At 53.6% G+C, this 12,881-nt stretch overlaps 1 protein-coding gene across 1 annotated transcript; it reads right to left on the bottom strand.

Annotated features, from left to right (window-relative positions):
- Nucleotides 1–176: 176 nt before the first annotated feature.
- On the bottom strand, nucleotides 177–1,112 carry LOC134154340 (olfactory receptor 14C36-like). The gene has a single exon (XM_062601089.1). It carries the CDS (start codon nucleotides 1,110–1,112, stop codon nucleotides 177–179), a length of 936 nt encoding a protein of 311 aa, XP_062457073.1.
- Nucleotides 1,113–12,881: the final 11,769 nt, after the last annotated feature.

Below are 12,881 nucleotides of genomic sequence, written 5' to 3'. Positions count from 1 at the left end.
ATTCCTCCTTCAGCACAGTTGCTGGGTCAGATTCAAATGAGAGATTCCAGAGGACAAGTAGCACTTTTCTTTTTTTCTTTTTTTTTTTTTCAGGAGTGTAAATAATAAAAAAATAAATAACACATTGCTTTGATGCCAAATACGCTGGAAATGGGGAAAAGGTGCACATAGGGCAGTTACTGCTCCCGACATTGTACCCACCTGATCCGCTTCCTCACTGCATCTTGCAGCTCCTTGTTCCTCATGCTGTAGAAGAGCGGGTTTACTGTTGGAGGCACAACAGAGTACAGAACTGCCATCACCAGATCCAGAGATGGGGAGGAGATGGAGGGCGGCTTCAGATGGGCAAACGTAATAGTGCTGACAAAGAGGGAGACCACAGCCAGGTGAGGGAGGCACATGGAAAAGGCTTTGTGTTGGCCCTGCTCAGATGGGATCCTCAGCACAGCAGTGAAGATCTCCACATAGGACAGCACAGTGAAAACAAAACACCCAGAGACTAAACAGGCACTAACCACAATAAGCCTGACTTCCCTGAGGCTGGTGTCTGAGCAGGAGAGCTTGAGGATCTGGGCAATTTCACAGAAGAACTGCTCTAGGATGTTGCCTTGGCAGAGTGGTATTGAAAATGTGTTAGCAGTGTGCAGGACAGCACAGAGAAAACCACTGGCCCAGGCAGCTGCTGCCATTTTGACACAAGCTCTGCTGCCCATGAGGGTCCCATAGTGCAAGGGTCTGCAGATGGCAATATAGCGGTCATAGGCCATGGCAGTGAGAAGAAAATACTCAGCAAAAATGAAAAGGACAAGAAAAAAGAGCTGGGCAGCACATCCTGAGTAGGAAATGGCTCTGGTGTCCCACAGGGAATTGGCCATGGACTTGGGGACAGTGGTGGAGATGGTGCCAAGGTCAAGGATGGAGAGGTTGAGGAGGAAGAAGTACATAGGGGTGTGGAGGCGGTGGTTGCAGGCTATGGTTGTGATGATGAGGCCATTGCCCAGGAAGGCAGCCAGGTAGATGCCCAAGAAGAACGCAAAGTGCAGGAGCTGCAGCTCCCGCGTGTTGGCAAATGCCTGGAGGAGGAACCTGTTGAAGGAGCTGCTGTTGGACATTTGCTCCCCCTACGCATGGGGGATCGTCCAAAAAGACAAGACATAGACAAGTTAGGACAGAATTCTCTGGGCCAAACTTTCTATTTCTTAGTACTCTGCCCCTCCAAAAACATGTATCACCTGTCCCCACCTTGGTTTGCAGCCCAGCCAGATATCCCACAGTCAAATGGTTAAAGGTCCTAAGGATGGGATGTTCTGAAGAGAGAATTGGCTCATTGCTAGCCCCTCTCCCCTGCTCCTCCCCCCGCCCCAGCACTGCCCAGAGCCCCAGAAGCTGGAGGGGGACTTGATTACCTTTCTCAAATATGCATCTCTATGGCAGGACCTGCAGGGTCAGTGTCTGAATTGCATCTCAAACACTCCTGCCCAGGGAGTCCAAGTGGAAGGACAAGAACAGCATAGACAGGTAGGGAAATACAGGGCAGTATCGTGGCATTTCTTCTGAGGGAGGCAGGAACATGGAGACTCAGGGGAACACTCAGGGTTTTCTCCTCTCCTGGGTGTCCATCAGCCAAGGAAAAACCTCATGCCATGGATCCTACAGGCTTGAGGGCAGAGAGCTGGAACAGGTTGCCCAGAGGGGTTGTGTTTGTGGAGTCTCCTTTTCTGGAGATACTTAAAACCCGCCTGGATGCAATCCTGTCTAATATGCTGTAGGTGACCCTGCTTGAGCAGGGAGGTTGGACTAGATGATCTCCAGAGGTCCCTTCCCACCTTACCCATTCTGTGATTTGGTGAGCTGATGGGTGAGAAGAGGAGATGTTGAAGTCTGCAGTTTCCTCCCGCACTTTGACCATGACTGCTACCTGGAGCTATCCCTGCAGGGAGGTGTTTCTCTGTCCCCACGTCTCTCTCCTGTCACTGCTCACAAACCCCATTCCCCTCATGGGGCGCTCAACCTTGCCCTGCAGACACCTCCCAGGGGCAGGCAACTGCCCAGGGGCATCTCAGTGACACAGGGGCTAAGGAGCAGGTGAGATATACCCTGATGAGGCTGGAAAGGTGATGCTTGTTCTGTCTGTAGGCTGTGGGGTGGATGAAGAGATTTGCTGAGTTCCCTCCAGAATTGCAGCTCGCTCACTGTCAAGTTTTGGAGCCTCAGTTGCCTGTCTAAATCTGACAGATCCAGCAACATTTCATCCCACCCACAGACAATATGACTGAAGGTAGAGACTCATGGATGTCCCTTCCCTTTCAAGTATGGCCTGCCTTGACCTTCCTTTTGGAAACCCCCCCCAGAATGTTCGCAGGGTGAGCAGGAGCTGTGAGCAGCCCTGACCCAGGCAGCATCCCCTCCACAGCAGAATAACCTGTCCTGCAGGGGTGTGATCCTCCCACCCAGAGCTCCTCCCCACAGCACTGTGGGGAGTTCCCTGGGCACGCTGAGTGCTGACCCTCACAGGTGGCAGAGTCACTGCCCTGGGCGCACTGCACCCTGTGGTGCAGAAACACTGCTCTGAATTACAGCCCTGGGCAGACCTGAGTGCACTCCCTGGCTTCACAGCCCTGCAGCATCCCTGGAAGAAGGAAGCAGGATGCCCTGTCCCTCTGACAGGGTCCCTAGGAATCCCTGCTCTGAAGCACCAGCTGCTCCACACCAGAAAAATGGGGATACCCATTGTGAAAGATCCTATAGGCCATGGAATGTGCTAGCTTCAGAGAAAGCCTCAGGGTACCTCACCTGCACTGCCCTGCAGCCACAGACTTACTGTGTTAAGGGCGGCAAAGATTTATCTCCCAGTGAGCTCTCAGCTGTCCTCCCACTCCTGATTGCCTTTAACTTCCTTCTGTCTCACTCATCTTGCTCACCTTGCTTGTCTCCTCTGGGCACCTGGCAAGTGCACACCTGCAGCCCTGCTGCTGTATGCAGAGGAGCTGCTCCTGGGCAGAGTTGCTTCTCAGCAGTGCTGCCACATTGCCATGAGCTCATCCCTCCATCTCAGGAGCCTGGCCCTGCTTGGGAATAGTTGCCCAGCTGAAGGTGTGACTTTATCTGTCCTTCGTACTCCCTCCTCCTGGGAAATGTTCACTGAAGCAGACTGAAACAATCATCTCTAGTCTCTCCCTAGGAGAGACTGAAGAGACACCGATTCCAGCATTGTAATTTGTCACATCAGGGGACGGTTTTCTAAGGGAGGTGGAAATGTCCCACTCTGGAAGACTCTATTCTCAGCTCAGGACACCCCAAGAGGGACAAGAAGGGAGTTTGTTTCCCCATGGCTCAGGTACAGTTCAGATGAATCAATCCAGGCATCATATGCCCTTTAGAAGTCCCTGGTCTGGAATGGGATTCAGATCCCTCCTTTGGACTCCACAAAACACAGGTGGTGGCATTCTCATTGCCCAGACTGAACTGTGAACAACACAGATGTCTGCATGCAAGCTCCCTGTCTACACTCCCATTATTATCAGTGGAGATGGAGGGTGGGAATCAACTGTTCACACAAAAGCACCTTGTGAAATATGAAGAGACAGCAGTGATCCAAGATATGTGACAGTGTCTACCTACTCTGAAGGATAAGCTGTGAGCCCCGTGTCCTTCTAGAGCCTGAGGTGAGAGCCAGGTGAGGAATTTTCTTGGCTCCCCGAAATGACACTGGATGCCTACTATGACTAGAGCTCTGCTCTCTAGGAAGCTGAGACTCGTGCACATCTCTACATTGCAGATAGTTAATGTAATTCAGGGCAGACACTTGATTTAGTGACAGAAAATAGATGAGCAGGACCATGTCAGATGCTCAGGGTGTCCAGCACAACCACCGCTCTAGCAGACACAGCATGGGACCTACACCCCTCCAGACTCTGGAGACAAGAGAGAAAGTCTGGAGAAAGGAAGACTTTCCCTTGGTTGAGGAGGATCAGGTTAGAGAACATTTAGGCAAACTTAACATCCACAAATCCATGGGCTCCAATTGGATGCACCCACCAGTACTGAGGGAGCTGGTGGATGTTACTGCTAAGCCACACTCCATCATCCTTGAAATATTATGGAGAACAGAGAGATGCCTGCAGCCTGGAAGAAAGCCAGTGTCACTCCAGTCTTCAGCCAGGGTGAGAAGGATGACCCAGGAAACTACAGGCCAGTCAGCTTCACCTCCATCCCTGGAAAGCTGATGGAGTAGCTCACCCTGCAGGTCACCTCTAAGCATATGATCATGCTTAGAAGGAAAAGAAGGTGATCAGGAGTAGTCAGCATGGATTCATGGAACTGAGATGTGGTGGGACCACTCATACAGCTAGAGGGCTGTGAGGGCAGGGTCCAAACTCTTCAGGAGAGACTGCTTGAAAGGTAGTTTCAGACAGGATGGAGCTTTTCTTGGTTTTGGCAAACAGCATGAGAAGGGGAAACAACCACAAACTGCAGCTTGTAACGTGCAGATGTGACTTCAGGAAAAGAAATGTCACCTGAAGTGTAGTGCTGTAGTGCAACAGGTCACCCTGAGGGAGTCTGTGACCTGCTACTGGCTTTGTGTTTCAAGGAAAAGCAAGTGAGGGCAGGGAGACATCAGTAAAGGCAGAGAGATCCTGCAGTGGTAGTGAGGTGAGGAAGCAGGTTGGGTGTCTACAGTCTGCAAGGAAAGAGGAGGAGGTATGAGACAGCGTAGGACAGCCTGTGGTGGAAACAACCAAGGGTGAAAGCCGAGGCTGAAAGCTCCCAGCAGAACTGAGGTCTTTGTCCTTTGGCTATGGCTGTTGTCTCTGCCACTAAGGCCTCTGAGAAGAGGTTTCCTTACGGCACTGAGGCCTTGCTGCCTCCTTGTCCCCGGGAAACCCAGGAGGTGCTGTACCATTGTCCTGCTCTCGGTATGGCGCACCCCCACACTCACATTGCCCTAGGAAGAGGCCTGAGCACAGTGCAAGGGAAAGCATCACCCTACCCAGGGCCAGGGTGTCAGTGCCTGGCCATTTTGATTGACAAAACTCACCCAGCTTTGCATGACATTGGGGCCACCTGCACATTTCCTTTGCCTACTTGCAACTAGTGCCTCCAACTTTTGGGTGTAATTGCCCCGTGGGGAGGCTTTCTGAGTAATGGCCCTCAGTGGGACTCATTAATGCTCCAAGAAGCTTTGGCATTTGCTGCTGACTTTAACTACTTGAGGTTTGTTCAGTCTCCTCTCAGTACCCGAGGCTCATGGACTCAGCACCAAATACACTTGACGGGTCATTAAAATACTCAAAGCCCTAGCAACCCATCTCACTCCCCCTGATTTTCTTCAGTTCTTGGGTGGCTCATGGGAGAGGTCTCAGGAGTGTATTTACAAGAGCAAGCTGTCAATGAACACCTGAAAAAGAAAGGGCTTCTGCTTTTTAAGCTCTCTTTACTTTTCAGGTTACAGAGAAAGTGATAGCCACACTCTCCAGATCATAGTAACCCGGAGTGTCTCTGCCAGAATGAAGTCTGAGCATGGAGGAAAAGCAGTAGTTTTGATAGGAGACATGTATGGACAACCTTCCTCCTCACTTCCCAAACCCAGACAATCTTATGCCTCTTGGTGGCCTATCAGCTACTCAGGCAGACAGGACCTCACAACCACTCATCCCAGAGAGAAGTCAAGTGCTCCCATCAGCTTCACCTATAGAAATGACTTCACAACCACTTTCCCATCCATGTTCCTGCTCCCGGTCCACCACCTGCAGAGACAGAAGTCACAAAGTCACCTTCAGAACATGGGCCCAGGTCAGGGCCTGCTCCCATCTAGGAGCTTCTGAGAAACAATCTCATTAAAATGTCACAAAAATATCAGCCTCCTGGTGGCCTACTAGCTCACCAGATACAACTGATTTCGTAATCACCTACCAAGCCAATGGGCCTGCTGCTGCTCTTTCATCTTCCCTTACGGAAATGACCTCAGCATGTTCTGAATGACCTCACAATCAACACCCTAGCCCTGCGCCTCTTGGCGGCCGATCAGGTCCTCGCACAGAACTGACCACACAAACAGTTACCTGAGGCATGAGCCAAGGGCAGACCTATGGGCTGCTCAGACAGAGGTGACCTTACAATCATCTACCAAGCTCGTGTGGACACTCATGACCCTTCAGCTTCTCACATGGACCAAGTTTCCTTTCTTGCTTATGAGATCACTTCTGTCTCAGCCTCTGATAGGCTAGTAGCAGCATCATGGCTGGAGCATGGGCATGTGAGGTCACTCCTGCCTTAGTAGCTGATAGACCAGCAGCAGGCACATGTCTTGGATGCTGATTATGAGGTTCCTTGTATCTCATCAGGAGTAGTCAGCATAGATTCACCATGGGGAAATCACGCTTAAGCAACTTGATAGCCTTCTGTGATGGAACGACTGGCTGGGTAGATGATAGGAGAGCAGCAGATATTGTCTCCCTTGATTTCAGCAAGGCTTTTGACACTATCCTCTCCCATAACATCCTCCCAGGTAAACTTAGGAAGCCTGCGCTAGATGAGTGCACAGCGAGGTGCATTCACAACTGAATGGCAGAGTTCAGAGGGTTGTGATCAGCAGTGCAGAGTCTAGTTGGAGGCCTGCAGCTAGTGATGTCCCCCAGGGCTCCGTACTAGGGCCAGTCTTCTTCAGCTTAGTCATCAGTGACCTGGATGAAAGGACAGAGTGCCTCCTCAGCAAGTGTGCTGATGATACCAGACTGGGAGGAGTAGCTGATACACCAATGGGCTGTGCTGCCATTCAGCAGAACTAGAAAGGCAGGAGAGTTGGGCAGAAAGGAACCTCATGAAGTTCAACAGAGGCATGTGCAGGGTCCTTCACCTAGGCAGGAATAACCCCAGGCAGCAGAACAGACTGGGGCTGACCTGCTGGAAAGGAGAAGGACCTGCAGGTCCTGGTGGACAACAAGTTGACTATGAGCCAGTAATGTGCCCTTATGTTCAAGAAGGCCAACAGTATCCTGGGGTGTATTAGGAAGAGTGTTGCCAGCAGGTCCAAGGAGGTAATACTCCCCTCTACTCAGCCCTGGTGAGGCCACATCTGGAATACTGTGTCCAGTTCTGGGCTCCTCTGTACAAGGGAGACATGGCACTACCAGAGTCCAGCGCAGGGCCACAAAGAGGATTAGAGGACTGGAGGATCTCTCTTACGAGAGTGCTGCCAAGATCCCAGAGCCCATGCCAGAGTGAGAAAAATCCAGGTTGTGCAGGTGGTCTCCCTGTTCGACAGCGAGCAAGAGTCAACGCTACAGCCCGCCCTGGCAGAGTGCTCCATGCACATGGGGAAGAGCTCTCTTTCGGGGTGATGTGGCCAGGCCCTTCTTGATATGAGCGCTCACCCCTTCCCAGTGTCAGGCTGGAACGCTGCAGCGGGCAGAAGGACCCTCTTGTACTGGGTGCCCTCAACTTGACCAAGAGCAATTCATGCTCTGCACAGCTGAGTGTTAGAGCAGATACAGGAAGATGAGGTTTCCTGCCAGTTCCTCCCAAACCTCCTCTGTACCCAGACAGCTCAGCATTCTACTGAGTATACCAGGGCTGCTCTGTTTGGTGTCACACTGGGACCCCACAGCATGACCATGATCAGCCGTTCCCAGTTGAGGAGGGGACACACATGCACCCTCAGCAGGACCTGAGTGTCCAGAATGCCCATGTCCTCTGTGGGACCAGTCTTGTCCTCCCAGTGCTGCTGAGGATGCCCCAGCACCTCCCCCTCATTCCACTGCTGATGTCCTGTGACAATCTGCCCTTCCTGGCTTTGCAGGTGCTGCCCACAAAACCTACCACTGCAGCCAGCGAGACCCCACAGAGGCTCCACACAAAGCAGTGATGTAGATTGCCTTTTGCATAGGAGACAGCAGAGCTGGTGAGGGCTTGGGACAGGGCAGCAGAGTGTGCTGGCAGCTCGGGCCCACTCCTGGCTTGGGAAACGGGACCAAGGCCCTTTTCCTGGTGTATCTGAATGAAGGGCCCTGAAGGGGGGCACAGTGGGTCCCACCACATCGTCTGCCTCATGGGGCTCTGACCTAGGATCTGCACTGACGTCTAGAAGCCTGTGTCAGTGTGTCTGAGGCGCAAAACTCTCTCCACTGCCCACAGCACCTGGACAGCTGGTCTATGCCAGTGCGACAGGATGGGAAGGGATGATACAATGCCTGTTCAAGTTTCCCTGGAAGGATCCAGGATGCACTGCTAGCAGAATCCTGGACAGTCACAGGGAGGTCTTTCAGGAAGGAGCCTTTGAGCTCCCTAGTGAAAATCTGGGTTGGCACTCCTGAAGACCTTGTTAACCAAGAGACAGCACTAGGCAGAAGGTGGCTCAGAATGCAGCAGGTGTGGCTGGATGACTTCTGTTCTGGAGGAAACAGGCTGGGAGCTGAGAAAGCGGCTCCCTTCAGCACAATACCCCCAACCCCAACTTTGCCCCTTCCTGTGATTGATCCCCAGGTCTTAGGTGGAGGAAGAGGCCAGGTGGAACCCTAACAGCACTGTGGCATCTTTGGCTTTGGTGCTCAAGCAGCCCCTCCCGCAAATGCTGCTAGGTGACTGGCACCAGCAGCAGCCCCTGGCAATGCCCACGAGGAAATCACTGCCATGTCGGGAGCAGGCAGGCAGGACATAGGCACATCTCTCTCCACATGCCGAGAGCAGGGAGATGGGCTTACGGGGAGCTGGGCCAGATCTGTTGGCCAGGGGTGATAGTGGCAGTGCTGGGGACAGCTTTCTGCCACCTGCCAGGCTGCTCTTCACCCTGGGAAAGACACTGCGGTCAATGGAAAGCTCCAGGGAAAAAACCTTCCAACTTGGTCTTGAGCCAAGGGAAGAGACAGATGCTACAGTTGAACTCTCAACAGAGATGAGAGATGCCTCTCCTCTGCCCTCACTTCTCTCCCCTAGAAAAGGGACTGGGGACAGATGGGAGCCTGCTCAGCAGCGCAGCGATGATGCCACTTGCCAGCCCCTCCCCCAGGACGAGGGCTGGCTTCATCCCTCTACCTGCAAATGCCTCCTTTCCTTTTTCAGGCACCAAAGAGGGCCAAGAGGACCACATCAGATACCCGGATAGAGCAGGACATGGTGAACAGTGGCATCGGTGCCCAAGTATCACCTAAGCAGACAGCTGAGGCCACAGACCTCAGCAGGAGGGGCTTTGTTTGGGCTCTGCCACTGGGCACAGGTCCTGGGCTCCTGGACGAGCTCAATGTCATGTTCAGCTCCTGCACCAGAACAGCTTAATCATAGCAGCCACAGCCTGGGCAGAAGAGAAGATCATCTTGCCCTCTCTCATGGCCCTGCCAAGGAGACCCATCCTTTCCTACATTCTCCATTGCCTCACTCTGAATCCAGCTTTGGACCAGCCTTGGGACAGACATGTGGTGCATTCACCCCTTCCCTGAGGAACAAGCTGCCTTTGCAGCTGGGGCTTGGATGTGCTGCTCCATTATGCTCCTGGGAAAGGCACAGCACTGAGGCCATGCTGGCAGCATAGTATTCAGGCCCATGTGCCAGCCAGCTCACCTCTGATGCGAGAAGCCCCCAGTCAAGGCATCTCTTTTCCTAGGTTTTTGCAGCCTCCATTTTTTCAGCTCCTGTCAGGTCAATGGACTGGTTCCCTGAAACAAGGGGAAAAATGAGAAAAGTAAGAGGCCACTGCCAGATCAAGGATGTCAAGAACCTGAGAGCCTGCGTACAGCAGCTATCAGGCATACGTGGAGCTGTGACAGTCTCCCAGCCACTCTTGTCCTTCCCTGAGCCCAGCCAATCCCCAACACTACTCAGCAGTCAGGCACAGACTGGGGCTGACAGTGAGGGATGACATGGGGCTCCTGCTCAGCCCCAACAGCCATGGCAGAGACTTGTCTCCATACAGCTTGTGGCTAGGGGTTGCAAGACAGGCCTGGCACTGGTGTGCCCCAGGTTGTTCCTTCTCCCGAGGACCATGTCACACAGCAGCCTGCGCCATGCTCCACTAGGTCCTGGTACCAAGGCTGCGCTGCCACCTGCGTGATGGCAGTAGGCCTCAGAGGGATGTGGGAGGATCGCTCTGGGTGCTTTCCCCAGTGCTGAGCCCAGCACGTGTGATTGCAGGACACGGCAATCCCTGACCAAGCTGATATCAGGAGCCCACATTGCTACACCGCTGATCTTCAACAGACCACGGCAAGGAGGGGCAGCAAGGAGACGCGCCAAGGACAACACGGCTTGTGGGGGGGCTCCTGCGCCCTGCTCCCTGCTGCTGCTGAGGAAAGGGTGTGCTTGAGAGGGAGCACCAGGAGAGATGGATGGCTCCTGCAAGCAGAGAGCTCAGCCATGGGCACTCCCAGTCCATTGGGCTGGAATGCACTGGTAACGCAGGCAGGAGAGTGCCCAGCAGGTGGGCCAGGAGTGGGAACTGGCTGGGCCGCAGGGGCCTCCTGTGCCCCCAGCCCTCTGGTCGGGGTCTGTTTCCCTTGGGGTCCTCATCTGCCCCATTCTTAAGCTACATCTCAATATTCCTCTTTGAACGTTAAGAAAATGCTATAACCATCGATTACATGATGTGAATACTCATCAGTTTAAACAAATACATGGAAATGTAAATGCTGCAATAGTTATTATTTTCAAAAAACATTTCAACTTTTTTTTTTTCTTGGATGGGGGGGGAGGAAGAGCTCCTTCTACCTTAGCACCAGGCTTACACTTCCCAGAGGCCACTTCAGGGGGCTCTGATGGTTATACTGCTCTCTCTTCCTTCTGCAGAGATTGGGCTCAGTGCTGCCAGAGAGGGAAGGACTTGGCAGGGGGCAAGGTCTTCCTCGATGGCTCCTCAGGTAATACACCACAACCTCCATCCCTCTGTCCCTCAGCGGCATGTGTGCAGGCAGGGGCAATAGGAAACCACTCCGCCACTGAGATGCTCCATCCCCATGTCCACTGAGGTGATGTGGAGCTGCAGAGAGGCCACAGCACCTGCAGACAGACTGGCTGTGAACCCAAGCTGAGCCCTGGCAGAGCTGGGACACAAATGAGGCCTGAAACCGGCACTGGGCGAGAGAGATGTGCTGGGAGACGAGCAACACGGCTGCGCCTGACCGCACAAAGGCACTCTGTTCTGCACGCACCACAAAATACACACGGGGTGAGCCCCGGTCTCCCCTACAGCACCCTCGGTGTGCTTTCCGGTGCCCCCGGCACCCTCCCGGTGCCCTCCGGAAAAGCTCAGACCCCTATGCCTGCCACCGAAGGATGGCGAGCTCCGGCCCAGCCTCACGTGGTGGGCGGCGGGTGCTAGGCCAGGCTGGCCCGGGTGGGTGAGCACAGACAGCCCCACAGGGGCATGCCATTGGGTGCTCTCCTTGGTGGATTGAGAACTGGCTGAAAGGCAGAGCTCAGAGGGTTGTCATCAGTGGCGTGGAGTCTAGTTGGAGGCCTGTGGCTAGTGACATCCCCCAGGGCTCAGTACTGGGTCTCATCCTGTTCAACTTTTTCAACAATGACCTGGATGATGGGATGGAGTGCATCCTCAGCAAGTTTGCTGATGATACCAAGCTGAGAGGAGTGGCTGACACACCTGAGGGCTGTGCTGCATACAGAGAGACCTGGACAGGCTGGAGAGCTGGGCAGAGAAGAACCTCATAGAACCTCATGAGGTTCAGCAAGGGCAAGTGCAGAGTCCTGCAACTACGGAAAAATAACCCTAGGCATCAGTACAAGCTGGGAGCTGACCTGCTGCAGAGCAGCTCTGCAGAAAAAGACCTGGGAGTGCTGGTGCACAACAAGTTGACCATGAGCCAGCAATGTGCCCTTGTGGCCAAGAAGGCCAATGGCCTCCAGGGCTGCATTAGGAAGAGTGTTGCCCGCAGGTGGAGGGAGGTGATCCTGCCTCTCTACTCAGCCCTGGGGAGGCCTCATCTCGAGTACTGTGTCCAGTTCTGGGCTCCCCAGGACAAGAGAGACATGGAGCTACTGGAGAGAGTCCAGTGTAGGGCTACAAAGATGATCAGAAAACTGGAGCACCTGCCCTAGGAGGAATGACTGTGAGAGCTGGGCCTCTTCAGCCTGCGGAGGAGAAGACTAAGGGGGGATCTTATCAATGTGTACAAGTACCTGAAGGGAGGGTGTCAAGGCGACAGGGACAAACTCTTTTCAGTACTCCCATGTGACAGGACAAGAGACAATGGGCAGAAATTGAAGCACAGGAAGTCCCGCCTGAACGTGAGGGGGAATTTCTTCACTGTGAGAGTGACAGAGCACTGGAACAGGTTGCCCAGAGGGGTTGTGGAGTCTCCTTCTCTGGAGATCTTCAAGGCCCGCCTGGTTGCAACCCTGTCTGACTTGCTCTGGGTGACCCTGCTGAGCAGGCACGTTGGCCTAGATGATCTCCAGAGCTCCCGTCCAACCTTACCCATTCTGTGATTCTCTGCATGTCTCTCACAGCACAGCCCGCCCCTCCCAGGCACTCATTGGCTCTCTGCCTCCCCGCGCTAGCTGATTGGACAGGCAGCACAGAGGGCTGGGGCAGCAGGAGGCGCCGTTGCCAGGCGACGGGGGCGGCGCGGGCGGGGCCGGCGCTTCCCTCCCTGACAGGAACCAGGAGCCTGGCGGCTGGAGCCAGGAAGTTCAGAAAATGATCTCAGGTGAAGAGGGGTTTTGTTACACTTTTCAGGTTTTAAAATTCTTTGTGTTCTTATTGTCCTTCACTTTGTTGTCGTTTTTTTTTTATTATACTGGTCTTTTTTGGGGGGGGGGGATTTTCTTCCTTTTTAAAGGAAAGTGATTTTCGGAACTGCGGTGGGATGCAGTCACAGGGTCATGGGTGTCAGTGCCAGTGTAGGTACCTTGTTCCCCTCTGCCTTGCCTCCATCTGC

The sequence above is a fragment of the Rhea pennata genome, unplaced genomic scaffold (assembly GCF_028389875.1).
Source record: "Rhea pennata isolate bPtePen1 unplaced genomic scaffold, bPtePen1.pri scaffold_26, whole genome shotgun sequence".
Lineage (NCBI taxonomy): Eukaryota > Metazoa > Chordata > Aves > Rheiformes > Rheidae > Rhea > Rhea pennata.
The sequence above is the reverse complement of the archived record's forward strand: the minus strand, read 5'-3'. Positions and strand labels throughout refer to the sequence as shown.

Coding starts and splice junctions, on each gene's coding strand:
- LOC134154340 (XM_062601089.1), bottom strand. CDS start 1,112: ATGTCCAACAGCAGCTCCTTCAACAGGTTCCTCCTCCAGGCATTTGCC.